This window comes from Ptiloglossa arizonensis, chromosome 8, assembly GCF_051014685.1.
Source record: "Ptiloglossa arizonensis isolate GNS036 chromosome 8, iyPtiAriz1_principal, whole genome shotgun sequence".
NCBI lineage: Eukaryota > Metazoa > Arthropoda > Insecta > Hymenoptera > Colletidae > Ptiloglossa > Ptiloglossa arizonensis.
The window spans coordinates 3,321,894-3,346,849 of NC_135055.1; the positions used below are offsets into that span (position 1 = coordinate 3,321,894).

At 40.2% G+C, this 24,956-nt stretch overlaps 2 protein-coding genes and 1 long non-coding RNA gene across 11 annotated transcripts in view; 1 reads left to right on the plus strand and 2 right to left on the minus strand.

Annotated features, from left to right (window-relative positions):
* LOC143150357 (uncharacterized) overlaps positions 1 to 8,714 on the minus strand; it is a 33,272-nt gene extending 24,558 nt beyond the window's left edge. For 5 of the 7 annotated variants that reach the window (XM_076318562.1, XM_076318559.1, XM_076318560.1 and 2 more), the window contains exon 1: positions 1,194 to 8,714. The gene's annotated coding sequence lies outside the window, so the exon portion shown is untranslated. The remainder of the gene's footprint in view (positions 1 to 1,193) is intronic. The other 2 variants (XM_076318566.1, XM_076318565.1) reach the window with 2 other exon arrangements.
* A 173-nt stretch (positions 8,715 to 8,887) lies between these two features.
* LOC143150353 (uncharacterized) overlaps positions 8,888 to 24,956 on the minus strand; it is a 52,802-nt gene continuing 36,733 nt past the window's right edge. For both annotated transcript variants that reach the window (XM_076318548.1, XM_076318549.1), the window contains 6 exons: positions 15,349 to 15,700; positions 14,028 to 14,268; positions 12,218 to 12,902; positions 10,494 to 11,010; positions 10,106 to 10,240; positions 8,888 to 9,147 (listed from right to left, as the gene is read on the minus strand). In XM_076318548.1, coding sequence (XP_076174663.1) covers positions 9,001 to 9,147; positions 10,106 to 10,240; positions 10,494 to 11,010; positions 12,218 to 12,902; positions 14,028 to 14,268; positions 15,349 to 15,700 — 2,077 coding nt within the window. In that variant the 3' untranslated portion in view covers positions 8,888 to 9,000. The remainder of the gene's footprint in view (positions 9,148 to 10,105; positions 10,241 to 10,493; positions 11,011 to 12,217; positions 12,903 to 14,027; positions 14,269 to 15,348; positions 15,701 to 24,956) is intronic.
* LOC143150360 (uncharacterized) lies at positions 20,284 to 23,015 on the plus strand. Of its 2 annotated transcripts, XR_012993040.1 has the most exons (3): positions 20,284 to 21,844; positions 21,933 to 22,467; positions 22,548 to 23,015. It is a non-coding gene; the product is annotated as an uncharacterized LOC143150360 (long non-coding RNA). The 2 variants fall into 2 exon arrangements; XR_012993039.1 differs by having other exon boundaries at positions 20,284 to 22,467.

Below are 24,956 nucleotides of genomic sequence, written 5' to 3' on the forward strand. Positions count from 1 at the left end.
GAAATTGGTTTGGTTTTCATAAGCCGATGACCCGCGGTTATAAAAATTGAAAAAACATTTATTTTTCACGAAAGAATCGAGGTCACCTCGACGACGCGCATCGAAACAGATTTTCTCGAGACGTGGATATCTCGATCGAGAGAAACGTATTCTACGATCTCGATGTAACTATGGACGCCTCGTTGTCGGTTCGCGGAGCGTTTCGACCTCACTGAAAAATAAAAACGCGGACACACTGGACTCGATGGTATTTTTACGCTCCGAGGATTAAACACGACGATAACAGTATCTATTGTCGATTATTTAAGTACCTAATCTGGCCGAGAATCGACTATAAACAAAGACGATCTCGACCGGTCCAAAGCCGAGGTGGGGGTGATCCTCCTGCACGACGAAAGGTCCAGCATATACAGTGGCGTTTTAGGAACAGTCCATTGAGAGGTCGGTCGCAAAAAGAAAAATAAAAGAGGACAATTTGTATCTCGGCGAAACTTTCGTTGAGAGGCGACGAAAAGTTCGAATGTGTGTGTATGTTTGTTTGTTGGTTTGTATGCGCGTATACGTGTTTGCTTGTGTTTGTTTGTTTGTGTTTGTGTGTGTGTGTGTACGGCGCTGAATACAATGATTACGTGACAGCGATGACAAGAGACTCTTACAATAAGCAATCAACAATCGAACTCCGTGTGAAGATTAGGCAACGCACTCGCACATAACTATCGTAACGATAATCGATTAATAATTACGAATTAATACGTGAAACGATGATAATAATAGCAATAATTGTTTGTCGCTAAACGCTCTCTCTGTCTCTCTCTCTCTCTCTCTCTCTCTCTGACACACACACTCTCTCTCTCTCTCTCTTTCTCTCTTTTTCTCTATCGATATGTTAGTCCAAAAAATGTTCTACGACTTCCGTATAAACGCAGCGACACCGAAACATCATCGTTTATATTATGCGTAGAAATTAATTCATCATATTTATATACATATATATGTATGTATATGTAATATAATATATCTATAATATAGTATATTACAATATATTATATATAGATATACACGTGTGTGTGTGTGTGTGTGTGTGTGTGTGTGTGTGTGTGTGTGTGTGTGTGTGTGTGTGTGTGTGTGTGTGTGTGTCTGTCTGTTTAATATAAAACATTTGAAAAAATCACAGTTACTTAAAAACATCTTACAAGTTTACCGCTCCCCCTTTCTCTGTTCCTCGCGCTCCTTTATCTATGTTTCATCTGCTCCCGATCGTTGTGTCTTTATGTCTCACCGCGGTCGTGTCCCTCGCATATGGATAACACTTTACCTCGTTAACAAGCATCACGAACAATTTTAACGGTTAACTCGCAACCGTTCACGCACACCTAGAATTTTTATCTACGCAAAAGTCGACGTTTGTCATTTAAAGAAAGACTACGTCGAAGCGGTCGAGGCCTCTGCGAATTTTCGTACGCAATTTTCATTTACTTCTCGCAACGTTCCACACCACGTGCACCGAATCTCGCGAGACACCGCGTACACCACTCGTTTCGTGTTTCCTCATCGATCGTCGATACGAGTAAATTGCACGCAGCTGCGAATCGCACCGTTTCTCGCGTTCGCGTTCGTTGTAACGTACGAAACGTCCGCTCGCGGGCAACGTGTAGCGACACTAATTAAAATAATTAGCCGATGTTATCCATTCGAACGACTTTATCGCTCACCAGTTCGTACCACGTGTGAACGAACCACAGGTTCGAACGCTACGGGTTCACGGAACTCGACGAAATGGAGAAACGTCTCGATGAACGCGCGTATTTCTCGCGAAACGAAACACGTAGTTTCGAACACAATCGAGGTCTCGATTCGTGGATCAATTTCGCGAACGTTACATTACTCCCAGAAATTTATTTCAATAATCGTGAACGCCACTTGCACACGCAAAGCTAGCCGTGCTCGGGTTAGTAAACGGTTCGTAAAAACGAGACGTTCGTACCGTGCACGATTAAAACATCGTTAATGTTTTATTCAGGGATTAAGTTGTTTTTACATCGGGAAGCGAACCGTGTATTTCGTACGTTACAACGTGATCACTTTGAATTGTTAAAATTCTTTTTTTTCCCTTCTCTCCTGGAAGGTGACGCGACGAGACACGAGAAGAGAACATAAACAACAGTTGTTCAGTACTTCGTCACGTTTCGAGACTCGCCTCGGGTACCTTCTGTATTTATTTTTCCAGTGTCTATAGTGTACGGAACACGTATAGCGATCTCGTGAGAATTCTAAGGAGCGAAAGACGGCAGTGCACTCGAATGTAGGATGTCAACAGATCAGGGCCGGCCTGAAGCGATCCTTTTCTCGAACCCCGGGACCGTACAGGTCTGAGCATCATTAATGTGAACATGCGTGAATCGATACGTAATATGTATTATCGTGAAATTTCTTAAGCGGCAATTTTTTCCATACAAAGTACGAAGAAAGAAGAGCAAACCTAACCCAGATTCATCAAGCACGGTCCTACAGCCTCCGGACAACTTTCCAGCAGAGAAACACACATTTAACCGTTTATAACCGAAAAGGGTATCGCTTAACAGACCTACTCGAGTCTACTTCAAGTGAATCGTTATATTTATTCCACACGCTATGCGCAGTCTTCTAAAAAAAAGTCGAAAAGAAAAATTGTCTAGCGAAGCTCCATAGATATCATTGTTCCTTTGTACTTAGAAAATTGTTATTACGTACCCGTATCGAAGATTTCGAACGAAATCTCAAGCACAGGATCTTGAAAATCGGGACACCCGTCCGCTACGAAATTTTCAATTGGACGCGACATTTGTTTGTTCCCCTTTTCGAAGAGTAACGTAAAATTAAAACGTAAAATTTGTTAAAACGTAAAATTACGTTTGGGTTCGGTGATCGAACAGGGGAGAGATATCTTTTTCTTCGTTTAAAAATAAGCGAAACCGTGGAATAATTTCTTCTCGGGTTGCGAGATTTCCACTTGGAGATAATTGATTTTGCAAATGGCGGACCACGCGCTGACCGTTAGAGTTCACGAGTATGGAAATTCAAAAAAATTTATATACATTATGTGCGAGTAAACGCAAAACCATTTTTCACCGATACTACGGTACGATTCGAGACCGATATTTAAATTATTATTTACATAAACTTCGAGCGGACTTGAATTATTTGTACAAGACAGTCCTGTTTTAATATTGAATAACGCAAAATCACATTTGACATTGATAGCCTTGTCGAACTTTCCGTTATGCATAATGCAAACAAACCTATTCAACTCCTGACTATTATCATTCAATATTGGTACAATTACTTTTTTTATCACTGAATTGCGAGTTATACGTATTTATGACGTATGGTTAATACAGAAACCGTATGCAAAATATATGCAGAATATCTTTCATAAATTAATATAATGGTAGATATTAATAAATGTGTATTTTAAGCATACGTTTACCATATGTTTTTCATATCCCTCGTAAATGTATAAAATACAAAGTCCAGTAATGATATAAATAATGTAGTTGCGTCTTTTGATTAATACAGATACTATTCGAGGATGAACTTATCTTACTCACGGTTACATTTACAACAGCGAGCAGTTTTAATTGAAAAAGTTATCGATTATTGCTCGAAAGACTCTTTCTTTAAATAACATCGATTAATATCACTGTTACAATAAACACGTTAGTCGCTACGGTTGAAATTTGTAGTAAAAGTTTCGTACCATTATTTAAACAGAATTACCACACGAAGTATAAGTTGTGGAGTACTTTTAACTTTAGACAAAGACACTTCCCAACTTGCAACATGCAAGATTGATAATGATAATGGAGAAGTTGACCTAAGCTGGAAGAGAAAGCGGAAAAAGGCACACTGACCGCTCAGTTTCTGTATTCTATGACGTGAACATGGTTCTGTGTCATTTAATATTCAAATAAAGCTTTATACATCATTTATATGCCATTGATTAGCTTGAATTCATCTTTGATACGAATGTACTGTGTAGAGATCGCAAGTTTCGATCTCGAAAAAATTCCCCTACCTTTCGTAATATAAACTCGATCAAGTTCACGTAATAATAATTATTGTGGCAACACAACTATGATAATACTAGTTTTACAAACGAATATAAAAAGAGATTGAAAAAAAAAGAAAAAAAGAAAAGGTATTTACACAAACTCAACTGTGAGAATTGTTAGCGGAGAAGCTTGAAAAATATGAATTTTTCGATTATTATTTTTGCACAGTTGTGTAGATGTAATAAAAAGATGCAAACTTTTCTTTCAAGTTTTTTTTATATCTCTGATCGTTCGAAAGATATCCTACGACAAACCTCTTCACATCGAGGCAAACCAGAAACTAGGGGAGGGGATGACGCGAGTGTGGGTGGGCATCAGGCCCAAGTGCGTCGACTGAGGCCCAAAGTTGCTCGACGCGGCTACTAGCACAATTAGGCTCGTACGGATATCCTAGTTGCGTTCCCCAGCAGTTGTTATGGCACCAACGAAACATTGATTCGTGATACTGATAAACTACTTCACTCGTGCACAATGTTCGAAAATTTTTTTGAATTTCTGGCTTCATGAACTTCCACTGACGACTGTACTCTATATATAGTCGTTGAATGTCTACGGGACACGCATAACGTTATATAAGCGATATCAAGGTAATTGAAAAACACTGGCATGCGTTAGTGGCTTATTTACTTTGTCGACTGATTCTTCAGTGTGTTCTCGCTGACGCGTAAAAATTCGAACTCGGAGATATTTTAAACAGTTCGTTACTAAACAACACAGCTAAGCTTTCGCGTTGACGGAAAAATGTGTTAACATACAGGACGAGTCAAAAAGAATCGAACACTTTGAAAAATGTATTATTCGATAAGTGAAATATAATTTGAACCGAATTCTTTTTTTAATTCGTTCCAAAGTATACGTATTTGGTAAATATTTATTTTACGAGATATCTGACGACCTTCACACATGTTGTCAAGGACACTTTCTTGAGAAAGCTGCAATAAGTTTCAGTCGTTGTTCATTGTTTAGAAATTCGTTACTTATTGAAAATGGCATACGAAGGGAGATCCATTTTGCAATCAAATTACTACACGTAGAAATATGGTATACGGAAACCAGTTTTGGTAAAAGTTATGCACCAGCCTGTTAAAAATGAAAAAAAAAAAACAACTGGAAAATTTTATTCCACCGTCTCGACTTATTTCAACCACGAAGATTCTCTCCTCTCTGCGTTGCGCGACAATCACGCTGCAACACGATGAATTAAATTATTAAATAGTTTTCTCTTATCGAAGGAATCTTTCCTTTTCCAAAAAATAGCGATCGACCCACGAGCGGAGATTTCTCACGTCGTCTCGCTGAAACTTTTCAAACGTAAAGTAAAAACACCGGGCGTGAAATTTTCATGTGATCGTTGATATCGTGCCGGAACACATTTTTCGACGTCGTGAAACGGGCCGTAATATTAAAGCTCCGTGCGTATCTTCGATCGAATCAGGCTTCGTCGAATCGACGGAGATACACGGAGAAGTGGCGCGGATCCCTCATTTGGGGAACTACGGATTTCACAATGCGTACAGATCAATCGCTGCGCGAGTACTGCAAACGGAAATTTCATTACCGATACTGATTACCGACGGAGCAACGTTGAAGCCCCGACACGCGGTCACAAGTTCACGCGGAAGAAAGTCCGTAAGGCAGTGACAGACCTTCGACGTAAAGAGAATGTCAGAAACGCTTAAGTACTAATCGTCGCGTTAAGAGACCCAATCGTCTCCCTTACGAGGCGTCTAATTAAAGTTACGACAACTCCTAATTAGAAATTGAACTACGAAGAACCGACAACTGCACGACCCCCGTAACAAAGAAAATTTCGAACGAAGAAAACTGATCAACGAATTCATGGAATACGCGCATGCGTTACACACGTATATACACGCACAACATACATACATACGCACACAGAGATGTACACACACCCACACAAATGGCTAAAACCAATTTCACCGAATGATCGTGGCGACAGGGAAGTGGGTTACCATATCGTTATGGTAAATATAGTCGTTAAGTAGAGACTGGTGAATTCCGACTTCTTTCTCGTTTGAAAAGAAGAGAACAAAGTGTGCGGCAATGTTACGACAAGACTTACATATACTCCTCTTTTCTTTTCTTTTTTTTCTTTTTTTTAACGCGTTAATATGTATTACGTTAAGCAAACTCGTATTTTTTTTTGTGTTTTTTTTTTTTTCGTTTTTTCTTTTTTTAGAATTTTGCGTCGTTACGTATCGGGAATTCACCTCGAATTATTATTATTATTTTTTTTTCTTTTTCTTTTTTTTTAATAAAGGATTCACGTTTCCAAGACTGAGAAATGTCGTCCAACGATCGTTAATTCGAAACGAAGCAGCTGTTGCATTCCTTGGCAGTGTTGATACGAAGCGTAAACGAAACTCCTAAGTTGATTCGAGCCCGTGATAACGAAGTACGAGACTCGAGATAAAAAAAATTTTGCGGCAATCAACGTTCAAATTTTAAACAACAATTCCGTACTGTATGCACCGCTGCAAATAATTAGAGGACACCCGAATGATTCGATCATTCGCTACGATACTCAATAACATTGAGAATTTGTCAAATGTTCGTATGTTAGGCATTCGAAAAAAAATATTATTATATAAATACACTTTATTTCTTTCACCCCCTTGCTCTTTAGTTCGTTTTTCTCAATTATTTTCAAGCATGATCCTCTAATTACGCCGAGGAGTGTATGTAATTATTTTTTTAACGACAACAGTGCGAACTGTCTTTGGCAACATTGTATAATATTGTATCTAGTACGTATTAAACTTTGTATATGTACAAGATGAGTCACGAGAAAGAGAACTCAGAACTACTTCCGTTACGTTCCATTGTATTGAAAAACTTTTCAAGTCTAAGTTTCACCGAAACAAAATTTTCAATTTTTTTCTTTTTTTTTTTTTTTTAAACGATTTCAAGGTCACTGGTTTTTCCTCGTTTTTTCTTTAATAGATTCTTGTATATCTTACTATAGCAATCGTAGTTGACATCAATACGAATTCATCGAGCGTACTATGACCTTGGACTGAGGAATTTAGATTTAATTAACGATTAGTAATTTAATTTGGTTAGTACCTTAATTAAAGTACCAACGTGTAAAATGTTTCACCAAATGGTATCTTTAATTATTTCTTAGAGTCATACACATGACAAGTGTGTCACTATCTTTGAATGTTTATCTCTCATAAACACGATTATCAACAGACTATGAGTGCGCGCACTAATCGTAGAAAAATTCTAACTCTATTACTGTACGTGTTTCCTCAAATGGCGAAACTTTGTTTTGAGAAGTTCTTCAACGCAGCGATAAATAACGGAGATACCTCGAGTTCCCATTTCTCGTAACACAGCCTGTATACCGAACAGGAAATGTCACAAGTCTCATATTTCATTGTCAGGTGTTCAGATTTACTTATTAGACGATAATAAGAATGCATAGTAAGAAACATCGTGAAGAATTCATTTACAGATTACGTTCATTGTAGATTATTCTATTAAAAAATGCAAAACAAAGCTATTACTGTTCGTCTATTAAATATGTTCAATTTAAATGTTGACTTCTCGAAAGAAATTACATAGGATGATTCTTGCAACTGATCGGACTATAGCTGTTTTCTAAAGCGAGAACAGGAGAAAATATTGTACGATTTAGCAAAGTTTCATTTCTAAAATTCTATCATACGTTTTGTTTTTCTTTTTTTTTTCTAATCCATCGGCGCACCTGCAATATGTGTAACTGCACCTTCCATTTCAAATATAACCGTGCATCGTTCTTGAAAGAACTTGTCGGTTTCGTTGCTCTGCGTAAAAAAAGTATGAAAATGTGAGTAGAAACAAGTATCTAAAATGAATCGTAATGGCGTCGCGTTACAAATATCGGAGTACGTTCGCTCGGAAGTATCTAATGTACAAAATGAAAGCTTCAGTTACTTTGTCCCTTATGTACAGAATGTAATGTGAAAGAGAGTAGGAGAGAGAGAGAGAGAAAAAAAAAGAAAAAAGAGAAAAAACAATACACAGTAGTACATAAATAAAAAATAAATAAATAAATAAACAAACACATAGGAAGTTAGACTTTCCCAAACTATAAAATACCTTCCACTATCACGTTTTCAACGTTTGCGTTTGAAACTAACTCTAGCCAGTTTCAGTTGAAAGAATCGTTCGTTCGGTTGAATTCTTTTTAAAAAGTGTGTGTTCGTTCCGCGATCAGAAACATAGTACGTTCGATGAAAGACCCATTGCGCGAAAGAGCAGCGAATAATGCTGCACATTTCGCTAGTCAGAGAGATATTGTCCATGGATTATAATCGTGGCATCATGATCTACGACGAAATCGAGTCATTTAACGATCGCGTTTCGGCAAATGTCTGCGGACTGTTGCGTCGAAGATTCACTGCCCGCACTGGATGAGCCCGCAGCGTATTTCGATAACGATCACAATGAAATTGTAATACAAATATATAATATATGTATAAAGAATTTAAGTAACGGGCGTGTCCCTCGGATCGTCAATGACCTACACCCGTCCAGCTATCGAAGAAGTCATATTTAATACGAAAATTATTCTCGAGAGCTGACACATCATTATCCCTAGGTATACCCTATCTAAATACTTCTTACGCGCTAAATGTTTGCTCAAAAAGCTGAGGATAAAAAATGCGCCAGTGATGGCAGTAAACTTCATCTCGTGTCGATTCGCCCCGTGTGTCATCGCGGACGACGTCAGGCGGCGCGACTGATAAGAACATCGATCCAAGAACTATTTCATTAACGCTAGGTCATTATGTACAAATCTTTATATATTACATGACGATTTTCGATCCACCGATTGTAATCTCGGCCGACGGATACCCGGCAGTAAGGAATGGTGTCAGGTGGCGTGCACCTTCCCTTAGGAGAGGACGTTGACCTCGCGCGGCGAGCCACAGACATTTAGCACGCTGCTCGTTGAGTTAGGCGTGATCTGACTTCGGGCCTCGTTCTGCGCCTGCCGTATCGCCTCCTTATACGGGCCCCTTTTCTTCTTATTGTACCGCGTCTTGAACAAAAACCGACCGACGTTGAAAATTATCAGCATCCACTTTACGCGTGCAATTTCTTATGGAAAACTCGCCAACAGTACGCGTCGCGCATCGTTGCGTACTCGTGAAAAAAAGATGGATTGCAGAGAGATAGATCTTGCTGCACCTATCAATTATTTTCACTATCCTCGACAAAACATTCACTGTACAAGGTACACTGCAAACGAGGTAATACCAAACATTGGAGTAGAGGGGGGATTTAGCAGATTCTTTTTATACGAGGTCAATGAAAATTTGTACGTCGAGTTTTTTCTACATTGAATTATATTTTCTTTTTTTTTTTTTAATCATTTGTTCATTTTTATTCACTTCGAGCAACCCTTTGATCTAAAATTTTGGAAACTACGACAAAAGTGTTGGATAGAGAAAAATTGTTTGAGAGAATATCAAATTATTTTTTGGTAAAAAAAATTCTGATATTTTATTTCTAGAAAGTGTAGCTGTATCGTTAATAATAAGTTTGGAGACGTTAAATTTCGGACAAAATTAGAAAGGAGTTCGGCGGTTATTTACATCCAAGACTGTATTTTTCAAGATCAAAAAGAACCTTCGCTGCCTTCGGAAACTAGACAAATTAAAAAAATAATGAGATTCTGTCCCTTCTACATGGGAGTCCTGAAGCTTCGTTAATTTCATGGTAGATCAACCCTTGAATTCATTCTTCCCAATTTTTTTGCGCGTGCATTCGTTAAGGTATACAATTCCGTGTAAAAACGTACAAAGTCTTTCTAACCGAGCATAGAATGCTCTATTTGGATCTCGCCGAGTTTGAGGAGAAACTATGGAAAAGAAACAATTTAAACTTTTAGAATATCCATATAATTTCTCTAATTATTCGTCCTACCTTGTTCCTCTAAAAACGATAAAAGAATTCCTTATCCATTGTACACCGTACGCTTTGCTGTACTCTCTTACCTTAAATGTTTCTAAAAACGGGCTCAACTGGTCGCACGGCATTAGCGAACTTGTCGAAGAACCGTACCAAGCAACGTGCGCCTGTGGCCCGGACGACGTGCCGTCTTCTTTACAGGAAACCGTGATACTGAGGACCTGATAGAACAACACAAACGTGTATTGAAGTACAACGATCATTCGATCTCGCAGTTAAAAAAATCTCGTTGACACGTTCACCGTTCGCAATAATACCATTTTCAATGAACACTGCGCACAACACAGTGTTCTTTGTCTTTGGAAATGTTAAATATTTGTCGTGTCGCTTAACGAATGGTTGAAAAAGTTTTTTTTGTCTGGCGCGTGACTCGCCGGACCGTGAACGTGTTAATCGTGTTTCAGCGGAACACACCTTTCCGGGCCACCATGGGAACCCATGAATTTTTCCCCACACCACGTCACCGACGTCCATTCTTCTACCGCTGGTGGTGAGACAATGCTCGACAGGTGTCGCGGCGAGACGCATCATCAACGGATGAGACTGAGGCGGAAAATCCGGAGCGGTTTCACCCGCGTCTACCTCGGGCTCCTGTTCGCTCAATTCGTCGCTACTTGCGCCAGGACTCTTGCAACCCGACGACGCGTTGCTTACGGGGTAATCGCATCTGGCGTACGCGTTTGTGTTCAATCTCTTCAGAGATATGGACAACTTCTGCTTGAGACATTGCTCCTTTATAGCCGTGTACGATTCACTGCCCGGCAGAACGTTCCAATTTTGTTGATTCTCCGTACCGCCAGGCTCCAAACAGGGCTGCTGGAGCTGCGGCTGCGGCTGGCTCTTGTGCTTCCGGTCCTCCTTGTGCTTCTTTTTATGTTTCACTTTATGTTTGCGACGGTGATACGACAACGTGTCGTACGTGGGATTGTATCTGAAAAATGTAGCGATCGTTTGTTCATTTGTCGTATTAAAGAAGACGGAGAATGGAATATAAGGGAATGCAATTTACAGAAGCGAGGAATCGACTTAACCCTAGATTTATAACCCGATTCGTGTACAAGGCGAACGACAGAACCGCTATCACGATACTCGAAAGTTTTCGAAACGATGTCGATCTTTGAACTGCTGCAACTTTGTGGAAAATGATCGTACGATATTTTTCCTGGGATTGTTTCAAAGGCCGAACCCTCATTTTTCATCTCCCTGGATCGAATCCTCCCGAAGATCCTCTTACACCGGGAACCGATTGAAAAAGTGAGTACGGTTCTCTTGATGAAAAATTGCAAAATTTCAAACAGCTCCCAATTGTTCGAACATTTTTTCACGCGTCTAAGATTACAATGAGTTTCAAGATTGAAGTCTTTCCTTTAGGTTGAAAGGCTCGTCGTATACCCTGGAAAGTTGGTATACGATTCTTTTTTCACATCTTTTTTTCATCCCGTCGACATTCGAATACAGTTTGGTGTCGATAGGGGTAACTATCCGGACGCTTGTGAAATGTGTAGCAACAGTGTTACGTAACAATTTTTGACTTAAAGCGGCACTCGAACAACAACAAAGTTACAAAGATTAATTTCAATTACTATTTTAAACGTTCAACCAACATTCACGCGTTATTGTTACGCAATAAGTACAAACACCTACGAAATTCTACTATGATCAGTTGGAATGGAGAACCATACCGTTCACATTCCCCTTTATAAACGGTACTACGTCTCAATCCAAACGACACTTCGCTATCTCGCCATAGTACATACACCACCGGTTTGAATCAACCTAGCAGACACATAAGAAAAGAGAAATGGAAATTTCGTGATACGGTGAAAGAAGACACCAGAAAGATTCCGAGCGGGTGATCGCAGCTTAGGTACACGGGTAAATCAAACAGGTGGATCGTTCGAAAGTGAAGACCTTGTAAACAAGGCAGAGTAGAGACGAAGAATCTCCCTATCCGTGTCGCGGTATTCAGCCAGCTAGAACGGTTGGAACAGTGAGACCGATGAGGTCAAATTTACGAGAACGATAAGAATAGCTCCGGGTATATCGGTATAGAGGCGACATAGAAACGAGCGATCAAAGGGAAGAGGAGTGAGTGAGTGAGGGAGGGAGGGAGGAAGAGGAGGGAGTAAGTATTTTACCGTGGCGAACCGTTGCACGGGGATCTCGCAGGTGAAACACCACCTAGCATTTTCCTCCTGGCTTCTTTCTTCGCCTTTTTCAAGGCTCGTTTCGCCGCTTTCGCGCTCGCGTCCTTCACGCCTTGCTTCTGCGGGTCGACTTGCTCCTGTCCGTCCTCCTCGCAGTCCTCGCGGAAATCGTAGTCGTTCTCGAATGTCCTGGGCAGCTCGAGAGGGTCCCTCTCCGTTTCCGTTTGCGCGTCCTCCGCGTCGTCGGTCTCCTGCTCGTAATCCGGGTCCTGGATCTTCGAGGGTATCTTCAACACGGTGCCCTCTCCCTGTGCACCGAACGAGATCTTGATCACCGGGGTCGTTCTCGCCGTCCTCGTCGGGTCCTCGAACACGGTCTCGTCCCACAGATCCTCCATCGATCCGATCGATCGTTTCTTTCGCGGCACACGGCCCGTTCTTGGCCTCATTGTCGAGTCCGCCGCCGCGAAGGTTTTCTTCTCGTCCTCCTCGGGTATCTTAGCACTTTCTACCGAGGAGCTGCTAAGTCTTCTGGGCGTGGCGCAATACGCCATCGAAGGATTACTGTCACAATCCGTCGATTCCATGCGTTCTTCGGCCGGTTCCATCGCGTTCACCGATGAATCGCCCTCCTCGGCTCGGTTGTTCCAATAGGACTGGGCGATCTTCACCTTCTCTACGAAAATCAAAGAAAAGAGAAATTGAAATTTCGAGAACTCTCTGCATCTAAGATCAGACGTAGCGAATACAAAGAGAGACTGTAGTCCCGTGTAGAGGAACGAATCGTACGGTAGCAAGAGACTCAAATCTTACTCAAATGGTAGCAAGAGACTCAAATCGTACTCAAATGGTAACAAGAGACTCAAATCGTACTCAAATGGTAGCAAGAGACTTAAATCCTACTCAAATGGTAGCAAAAGACTCAAATCCTACTCAAATGGTAGCAAGAGACTCAAATCCTACTCAAATGGTAACAAGAGACTCAAATGGTATCTTAGAGACTCAAATGGTAGCAAGAGACTCAAATCCTACTCAAATGGTAGTAAGAGACTCAAATCCTACTCAAATGGTAACAAGAGACTCAAATCGTACTCAAATGGTAGCAAGAGACTCAAATCATACTCAAATGATGGCAAGAGACTCAAATCCTACTCAAATGGTAGCAAGAGACTCAAATCGTACTCAAATAGTAGCAAGAGACTCAAATCTTACTCAAATGGTAGCAAGAGACTCAAATCCTACTCAAATGGTAGCAAGAGACTCAAATCGTACTCTGGTGATTCGAGTTTAAAAATTTAAAGCTTCTTTTTTTAATATTTCTCTCAGAGTATATATAATTTCCAAACTATCCGCGCAAAAGGATCCCCTTGAGTTTGTAAATTATGCTTCTGGTAATCCGGTTTAAAAAAATTGATCTCCTTTTTACAAGTATCTTCTCAAGGTACGTGCTTTCGAAATTATCTATGCAAAAAGGTCCCGGGTTCGTTGAATTAACGAAGTTATGGGTGTACACGGTGTACACAAAATAATTGATCGCACGGGACGAATAAGACAGGTGGAGTTGTTTTAATCTTATCTGTAACCGTTGTTGCGTGAAAACAATTGATTACCACTTAAAATAGGTGAAGATGACCTTACGTTCTCAAGAACTATAACAAAGTGATCCCGATAACGATGATACGTGTCAGAGTTAATTTTTGTGTCGTTGAGTGCATTTCTTTATTTTTAAACACGTTTCGAAAAGAAAAAAAAAACAAAAAACAAAAATACGAAATTAATTCTCATGAAAACATTGACTAACCGGTTCCCTGCATAGCGTTATTGATCTCGTTAGGCTGGAGTCTCGAAATTTTGGGTATGAGAGACGGTGCCAGCTTCGACGAGTCGGGACTCAAAGCCGATGACGACGAGGATTTCGTTGGTTGAGGAGATGACACTGTGATGTTTTCGGACTGACATTCAGAGAACAGTATTCTGGAGGTTTTTTGCGGTTGCTGGCCGCAACGTCGATCGCTTCTCCTGGTGGATCCATGACCTGTGACCTAATCGAATCGAAGTGTCAAGTGGTTTCAATAGCGTATAATACAAAATTAACAAATCGTTGTTTAAAATGTATTTTCAGTTTGTATTGTATTTGTACCACTTGGTCAGTTCGAAATGAAACCAATTGATAAAACGTGTCAACAGATAAATGTACACACATTGAACAAGCAGATTCGAGCATTTGAACAAGAACGTATCGTTGTATCGTATATGTCTACTCGAGGATGAACGTATTATATTTGAGTATTTCGGGACGAATTTATTATATTTGAATATTTCATCACGAATGTATTCCAAGATACCCTCTTGACCTCTCAGGGTTTATTTTCAAATCCACTCTCAATATTAAGTACCCGAACAGAAAATCTTCCCTTTGGAATGGTGCTAATAAACGTGTACCGAAATATATTTTCAATGGGAGGTAATTTCACCTAGAATTTCTTTTGTTGAAAATAGTGGCAATAATAAAGTCCGCGTGACATCAAAATTTCAGTAACTGGCCATTAATGTATTATTAGAACATATCGTGTCTAAGTAGGAAGGAGTGCATTACGGGGCAACTTGCCATGTCGGACAGAATGTAACTACAATGCACCTAGGTTTTATAAGAAAACACGTTACGCTACTTTTACTTCGGTTGAAAATCACATAACTGTTTCATTCTTGTTTACCTGCCTGTTATAGTCTCATACGTAGTTCTGTTGCTCGGTACCACTTTCTGTACACTTTTGGTCCAACAGTACGCAAAACACTACGTCCTTATATATATATAAAAAAAAAGGAACCATTTCTTTTATTCGACAATTATTGTCCCAGGTTAATAACTCCGTTGAAGTACTCTCTCGTAAAGTGGAACGAAGCGAGAGGTTCAATTCCATTCGATGCGGTTCTTATAGTTTACGATAAGATGACGCAGAATTGCTGCTCCCTCGTGCTCAAAGATCAATAACAAGTCATCAAACGCAATTGACGAAGCATTCCTAGATGCGTTTCGCTACTGCAACGAGTGCACGGTAAGACCTAACCAACACCCAGGCAGCGGTGCACGTCATAAAGACTCGAAAACGTTCGAAGAATACCTGTTGTTGTTGTTGCTGTTGCTGTTGTTGCTGTTGCGGCGGTTGCTGCTGCTGCTGCTCTTGCTGTCCCTCGTCGTGCTTCCGTTTCCTGCTGACGTCGACGTTCTCGCTGTTCTCGTTGCAAATCGATCTACACTTGCTGCAAAGCACCTGACGAGGCCTGAGCCGGACCGTTGGCCGTGCGTTCTTATACCTGGCCGGTGGATTGATGTTCCTACGAAGATCGACTTTGGCAGCGGCCAGCGAGCTTTTTCTCTCTTGAAAGTAGCTGAAGCGAGCTGCGATCGTCGCCAGTTTGTCGCCATCGGGATCCGGTACCGGCTCCGGGGGTTGCACGCCGCAAGGTAGACCTCTAGAAAATCGTTCAGGGATAGAAGATGATTAATATTCACCGCGACGTGCTGGTGTTGGGTTACTTTCTCCTCGTGTACTAGACGAAGGGAAGTGGATCAGGATTTTCGAACAGGGATCTTACATTTGCAGTGAAACTTATCTACCGAGGCCAACGAGAGGTTCCTTTTTTTTTTTTTCTTTCTTTGATTTTAACCCTTTGAACTCGAGGCTTCTTTGTTACCAGAAACCAACGCCTCGAGAAAATCCTCTAAATCGTAAAATTAACCCGGAATAGAACATTTTTATATACTTTGTATATATGCGTTCACACTCTATCTAGAACGTAATATTTTAATTTCAGTTTGAATTATAAACCACGAAATTTTCCCCGATCGAAAATAGTACACTGAATTAGCTGGCGACCGAGGATCTCCTCTCGAGTCCAAAGGGTTAATAGTCGAACGGTAACAGGCTCGGTGAGGCCGAGAGAAAATTATTTTTACGACACAAGTTCAACGAGCGTCTTCGTCCACGTCACATGGTTTCACTATCGATGATTTCACCGAGTTGGGTCATTTCTTTGGAGAAGTAAACGGAGAAGAGTGGATCAGGATTTTCGAACGGGAATCTTACATTTGCAGTGAAACTTATCTACCAACAGAGGTCAACGACAGATTCTTCTCTTGGAGAATCTTTTCTTTGATTCTTATATCCGAAGGTAACAGTATCTTCGTATATTCGCTATCGATATTTTCACTCATTTGGATTATTTCTTTACGGAAATAGATGGAAAGAAATGGATCAAGATCATCTACTGTTGAAACTTATCTACCAGTTGAGCCGTTCAGTTCAACGACATACTTCCTCTTTCTTCGATCTTAATATTTAACGACTAACAGACTCGGTAAGTTATAGACCAAATATTTTACCCGTTCAAGGTCATCGAATAACTTCATCCTCGCCGCACGATTTCGCTACACCGCTTCGTGTTATCTCTTCGTTTGCTTCAACCGAGTGGAGAAGAAGATGTGTAACCACATGTCAGTGGGGTGTATGCAACAAGAGCCGGGGCACATGGTGAAGAGAACAGTCGGACTACTACAAATATTCGAGTGGCTCGAAGCTCGAGCCAAGTACTCGATCCTTCGAGTAATAGCTCGAGCAGCTCGAATGAATTAATTCTCTTCTTCGAAACCAGCGCTCTCTACTTCACCCGATACAATTTACCATTGTGAACAACTTTTTACGCGCTCGAACGAACGGATTCAATTTGTCAGCGCAGAAACGTTCGTCAAGGATTCGAAAATTCTGTCAATTTCTCGCTCTTGAGTTTACCGTGCACGTTACGATACGTACAGGGTGTCTCGTTCTAATCTTTGAACTCGTAGGTTAGATCGTTCCGTAAGTTCGTATCGTTTATTTCTCAATAGTATAAAGTAATATTTTAATCTTACCTAGAAAGGTATGTCCAGCTTTGGTGTCGTTCTCATTTTCTTCGTACATCCGTGTACACATGATTTTGACACGTTCAACGTTTGCGACATTTCAAAGCGCTGACAAACTCCTCGTTTCGTTCACCGGATTACGAATTGCGTGTTCGTTCGTCCATCTTGACGAATCATCTTCCGGATTAAAATTCCCCTTTCGAAATCGATCGAACCACTTTCCGCGGGTACGAGGCGATAAAACACCTTCACCGTAAACGACACAAATATTGTTCGCCGCACTTGCTGCCCTTTTAGGAACTCGTGCAACGTGAGACGACGTGAACGTACACGCGTTTCGTGCATTATTTTATCGTACATTGAATATAAAATTCTCGTAGCTTCGCGATACGTTGCTTTCGAATGTCTTCCACAGACTAAACCGAGGCACGACAGTTTCGTCGACCAAGTCCTTCCAGCTCGGTGTGTTTACGAAACGTATCGCAACAAGTATAAACACACCGCGACACGAACTTTTCGGGACGACCTAATTAATATTTCTGAGACTCGAGCTGATAAATGCTACTTTTTTGAAAATCGAAGGGCTTCGAAGCAAATGCCTAAATATATTTAAAAAAAATCGAGCAGAGTCGTGAGAGTCGTTTGTTTTATTTCTTTAATTCTCCGATAAAACAAAATTGTTCTCCGATCAAATTTTGCGTAAAATTTAAGAAAAAAAGTGACCTCTATTCGTTCAACGTGATTTTCGAATTACATTTACAGTCCTAAAACGAGGCACTCTGTATTCGCGCGAAATTGCAAGCAAAGACGACGTTCGAAAAAATTGCTCGGAATTGAACAAACAAAACACACTTTCGACGATGAAACGGAACAACTGCACAAAGTATCGAGATTCTCTCATAGTATCGAGAACAGTTACACGTTCGTGTATTTTAACGGTAACGATTACACGTTCGTGTACTTTAATGGTAAGAATTACACGTTCGTGTATTCCGAAAGTATAAACTAAACGAACGGTATGCAAATCCGTGAAATGTTTCTCGCGGAAATCACGGTGGATTACAGGGTAGAAAAATTACAAATATTCAATAGCCAGCGCTTAATGAAATGTAAGAGGGGAAATGATATCGATCCTGGTAGATCGAATCGCGGTAAGATAATGAAGACCTTTCGTAATGAAAGTACTATTATCATAATAGCCTCCCAGACTGCATCACCGGCGATGAAACACGTAAGCTACTAACCGACGTCGGGGCCACAGTGAAGTCATTGTGTCCAGATTGCAATTTCGTGACTACAGTCGGGGAAGGTTTGCGCGAAACCGGCTGAAAAATAAATAGAAAGCAAGAACGCTAGTCAACGCGATACGAAGAACGTCAACCTTTCAATTCAATCTGCACAAAGAGAATTATGGAAACGTGTTTCCCATCGAGGCTGCTGTTGCACTCTACCGCAAGCGGAGTTTGCGCTCGGGAGGCGAGCTTTTCGAAATGAACCGAGTGCAAAATGCAGGAGACGATGAATACAAACAAACTCGACTATGTTCGCGGCAAATGTTTATTTTTACCAAACAGAGAGAGAGAGAGAGAGAGAGAAAAAAGAAACAGAGCTTGAAACCTGAAAATTTTGAAGAACTCGGATCTTTGTATTTCTTTCCGTTTTTAAATCGTACATCTCGCACGAAGAAATGAAAAATACACAAGAATTGCTCCGAAATTAATAGATCGACCGTTTCACTTTTGAATTAATTTTGGAATTTTTCTCTTGATTATTTTACTTTCAGAATACCTGAAAAGTGTATCTAGTGATTGCTTTATATATATATATATTTTTTGTTTATTACCCCCAAGTATATATATATATGTATATATATGTATATGTATATGTATATGTATATTACACTTGGGGATAATAAAAAAGAAATATATATATATATATACATATATACATATATATGGGGGGGTAATAAAAAAGAAATATATATATATACATATATATATACTTGGGGGTAATAAAAAAGAAATATATATATAATGCAATCACCAGATACACTTTTCAAGAATTCTGAAAGTAAAATGGTCAATCTATTAATTTCGGAGCAATTCTTGTGTATTTTTCATTTCTTCGTGCAAGATATACGATTTAAAAACGGAAAGAAATACAACGATATATATATTTATATATATGTGTGTGTGATACTTTCCTCGATTGTCGAAAAGAGTGGAAATGTTTACGATCGTCAAGATAAATGGAACACCCTGTACGTATCAGCGCGTGAAAAAGTCTTCTGCACGCAGCGTCGAGTGCTGCCATAAGTTCGCCACACACAGCGTGCGCTTTGCATTCGAGTCTCCTGCAGCTAAAGGGTTAATAAATACAACACACAGTGTTACAATGACATGTATACGTACTCGAGTGCCCCGAATACGGTAAAGTTCGGAAAAACAATTTTTGCCGTCGTATCGGTGTCCCGATATCACTTTGAAAAGTATGAAAAAGTAAAATTGGGTATTCATCGCGAATACGAATGCCGAAAAGAATGAAAAACTTTGAAATATATTAGCTCGTTCAAAAAGTTATTTCGTTCTTTTTTTTTTCTCTCGGTGAAAATGAAACACGATTTTTTTAGAGTGTACAAACATTTGACTAAATTGTGTATTCTCCATTTTGGAAAACGGAACGACTTTCCGAACAATTCAATATTATAGTTTCGTTGTGTTTTTATATTAATAGTTAATTTGTACACGAATCTTTTGGTAGAGTAATATTTCGTTAATCCTCTCCATCGTAAATATAAACAGTCCCGTAACAGCGTATACTTGGTTTACATCGTTTCTTCGTATGTAAATAACAACGTACACACTGCGCCTCGTCTCTGCAACGTAAACACAATGCGTTACAACCTAATCTACGTTTGACAACCTGACCGAAGATATCTAGATTGCTGAACGTCACGTTGTCCCCGTGGCATAGCCTCGTGTTTACCTTTTATCTTTTCACTCGTAATATTTTATTTTTACCCGTATTCTAATTAAATATGAAAATCATACGGTAGTACGTCGTTCGTTCCATTACCTCTAACGTGTTTCGTCAACTTGTCGGTGTTTCTGGAACAGTATTTCCCGACCAATGTGCATAACTCGACATACTTGAGAGTGCCACGGGTGTACCGCGGAAATATTTTAAACAATTTAAAATTCTACTATATTTTCGACACATTTCGTTAAATAAGTACACGCCGTTGTTTACCATATTCGACCCCGTAGTATCGCTAACAACGATTCCTTTTGTAACAAGCAGAACTTGAAACATTTCCGTTAGAAAAAATCGTGTACCGCGGGAATCTTATGAAATTCAAAGTGTTCGTTCGAAAAGATCGGAGGAGACACTGCTTCGAAACGACGAGGATTATTCGAATGAACAAAGTCCTTAAAAGAAACGCGTGTATTCGTCTCTGCTTTCGTTCGGTGCTACGTTTTCGCATTGTACACGAATCTGATACAACGAAGACGTATTATCATCGAACGGGTGTACGTTGTTGACTCGTCTCGGTACGTTTTCAGTTTGCACGGTCTCCTTCGCAGAAAATCGAAACTGAGACGCCGCCTCGCGAGCAATTCCATCGGGAATCTAACGGACGTCCCGCGTTATTTTTCCAATTTTCGCGACGCGCCGTGGAAATCGATCTCTCCTTGCAGACAATGGAACGTGGTAATTTCGTACGTTCGACGAACGCAATAATGCCCCAACACCTCCGATAGAACCGAAGTTGGATTACGAACGGGTCTCCTCGTCGTCTAAGACAAGTTTTCCATGATGGTAATGGTTAAAAGAACCGCGTGACCAACGGAACAAAAACGAGGGCTTTGCCGGGCCCCGTTGACCGCGGTCGGTGGTTTCGTAACGTCGAAAACCATCTGGACGATGCACAGAAGCCGTGGGCTCGACCAGCCAAAAGATTATTGGGCAACGGTCTCACGACGCGCGTGCAAGCCAGCAACGATGCCTCTTCGTCCACAAACAACGCACCGAAACGGTGTATTGATTCGAGAGTGCCAGACTACGAGGGACGTACAGCACAATGCGACGCGGTCACCTTCGATTACGAATCGATTTTCGAGAAAATCGATCCCCCGTGAATACGTGCCATCGATTCGTTTAATCGAATCGTGCAACGTCCCGTGTTCCGCGGTTCTTTTTACGAACGTTCTTCTAATTGGAAATTAAGTATTTGTGACTTTTGTTCCCAAAAGTACAATCGATCGTTAAGTTTGACAATTTTCTGGTGAAATTTTCTCTCTTTGATTTTACAGTAGAAGAGTTACGGTTTTTCGACGTAAGTTTCGCGCGGGGTACAATTCTTCGAATATAATCGTGTTTGGTGTGATTCTCGTCGTAAGAATCTCGTGGATTCGATTAAAGTAGCCTTACGTCGATAAAGTCTATTGTAATCTTCTGCTTGGTTACTCATCGGTAACGTGAGTCACTCGCTTAGCGTCGGCTGTTCCATTGAGTGGAACCCAATCCGTTGATCTTTGGAACAACTCGAGGGACAAAATTTGCGACAACTCGAAGGACAAAATTTGCAACAACTTGAAGGACAGTAGACGCAGTAGAGACCTGGATCGAACTGTGCGCTGGGGTGCTCGATCGAACGCCCGAAAACGGGAAAGAAGAGGAAGCTCTCGACATTCAGGTCGCTGGAAAAAGCCTTCGAGGTTCGCTGAAAGTACCAAAAGCATCTTTTTCTCCGAGTTTTTTCTCTCCCTCTCTCTCTCTCTCTCTCTAGCCCCGTTCTGTTTGTAGGATGCCATGTGTGGCTCTTTTTAGGAGGGAACGCCCGCCATCTCTGGGATTATTTTTGCGCGCATTGGTTTATTATTCTGCTTTTCTCGATTCGTGCTAGCCAGCCGGGGGGAAAAAAAGTCACTCGGCGTGGAATCATGACTCGACGACCAAGGGAACTTTAATTTCGGCGAAGGATCGCGAGCGAACGTGGATGCGGCTCGTAGCTTCGAACGTAGGGTTTATCCCCAAGTTTCAGGAACGAAAAATTCCTCGTGCAAGTTCGTTTGCATCCTTGGTTAGCAACACGTTTCTTAATTAAGCAGAACGTGGTTAACGTGGATGGAGTAAAATCTGACGGAACATCTTTGAAACTTGTTAGCTGTTGTTCTGTTTGTGCGTGTTGATAAGCATTAACGATGAGATGGCGAATCCTGATAACGTGTTCGTGAAGATTCTAATAAGTTACTAATAGTGTGAATACTGTAATTTATGAATATGAATACAGAGAAGGTTGGATTAATAACAGCTTATAGCTCCACCTTATCTTTCTATCGTAAATGTCTAATTATCTTTACTTTTTACGTGTTATTTTTTGATCATTTATTAACACTATTTTCGTTTCGTATTGTACAGATCTTTTCGCCGCGTCGGTGAAACTTCCGACGTTGTTGTTCGATTGTTTAAAATCTTGCACGAGTTCTTGTTGGGTTTTATTGTATTCGGTATTGGGCAGTTTCTTCGTTCTGATTTTGCGATCAAAAATTCAGGGAAGTTGGGTGTAAGTCGGGACAAAATCAATTGACTGCTCGAGGCCACTGAGCTACTACCCCCACTACGACGTTTAGCTGCTACGAAGCGCCATCTCTTGGCTCTTTGCGCAAACATACAAGCACGCACTCCGTCTCTCAAGCGGAGAGAGAAGCTGGCATGCTGCAAATTGAGAGCTGTGTCTAACAATTCAATTTGTCAAATATACTGCTCTGTCAACAGCTGCAATTTAACTTGAAATGTTAAAATATCAACGCGTTCTATCATTCCTGATATTAGAGGATGTATCGGTACAGTATTTCGAACATTTATTATTCTGAAATGAATGATAAGACGAAGAAAAAATTAATCGCTACCCAGACTTAACACCCGTCTATGTTGGAGTAAAAAATGACCTTAGAACGAAACCGTTCCTCACCTCGTATTTCTCTCTTGAAACCATCAAGTTGCGTAAATAGGTTTTTTTTTATGTAGCATCGACCCAACGAAAGATATTAAACACGATCTAATTGTATTGAAATCTATCCACCCAATTAATTTATATTATTTTTAGATTTTGAGTTCGTTCCTTCGGTCACGTTCACGATACATGCCGTAGCTCGATTTAATCTACACGGAACTGTGTCTAATGCAATTCACAGTTTAGTACGTGACCTTGAGCGACCACTTAATTTCCATCGTAATGTCCTTCGAGGTCAAACTATCGACAACAGTGCAAGTGTACTATGTATCGAGCCATAGCGATAGTTTCATTGATACCGATATGTAGTTCAAATGGAAAGCAAGATAATAGAAATGATAAAAGACTAAATAACAAGGTCAATGTTTGTAAATACAGTACAAAGATGATAAGTACAAGACGATAACATATAGTCATTAAGACTAGAGTGTTTACATATCTGAAGAATCTTCAAAGCCAATTTTATCGAAAACTAAACGTACGAATTTTGAGGTTAGGTTTAAAAGTGATCTTAGTTTTCAATTAGACTACCACTCTGCTAAGGTATCTATTTTCTTTCGACATGATAATAAAAACATTACAATATCACTGTAATAATAGTAACAATGACAATTGAGCGAAATTCTTACTTATACACCGTATATTTATTGTTATATTCGAATACAGGGGGCCGTATCGCTAATCCAATTTAATTTTTCTTCGTCTCAGAGTTATTCGATTATGTTTCCTAACATCCATTCTTCGCGAGTCACATAACCGAAGAATCTTCAAAGTCAATTTTATGGAAAACTAAACGTACGAATTTTGAGGTTAGGTTTAAAAGCGATAATTTTTTTCAGACTACCACTCTGCTACGGTATGTATTTTCTTGCGGCATAGTAATAAAAACATTACAATAACATTGTAATAATAGTAACAATGAAAATTGAGCGAAATTCTTACTTTTACACCGTATATTTATTGTAATATTCGAATACATGTGGCCGTATCGCTAATCCAACTTGAATTTTCTTCGTTTCAGAGTTATTCGATTACGATTCCTAACATCCATTCTTCGCGAGTCACTTTTGTTACTCTGATGCGAAAAACTTTCGCTCCTTTTCACCAGAGCGGGGTGGGTTACGTTTCATAAGTTTTTTCAATGAGCCGAGAGCTTCACAAGTCAGCGGCTGCGGCATTCGTTTATTGTTTATACACGCGAGGCGTCTTATTACGTCCCCATTTCCCAGGGCTCCTGTGTTCCAGGGGCCCGTGAGTAATTAAGGAAGGTGCAATTAGAGACATTCTACCCGAAATGAGTAATGAGTTTCAACCGGCAGATGACACAGGTAATCCGAACGAGGAAAATTCACCAGCGCCGCGCGTCGAGATTGAGACATGGAAATTTTTTTCACCGGAACGCTGAACGGTCTCGTGTTTTCTAAGCAAACAAGTGTACGACACTGTACACTATACCAAATGATTGAAAGTACGGGAGAATAATTAGAAACCACTCGAGCGATTTGAAAGAAATTTTGAAGACCTACGAATAACCCATCGAATATAAAAGCTATCCTTTTGATCGAGATATCGGAAACCACTCGCGTATTTTGAAAATTGTGAATACGTTATTAAACGTAGAAAATATTTCTTTTTATCCGAGATCTTTCTACCCAGCTACCAAGGACGAGATCGATGTAAGAAAAGACGGAGAATCGGGTTAATTGTAAATTTCTGATATCGAATTTCAGACGTTGACCGTTTAAGATCTCAAAATGGCGAACAAACGACAATGCATATTTCATTCAATAAATGTCCGCGATTTCCAAGATACA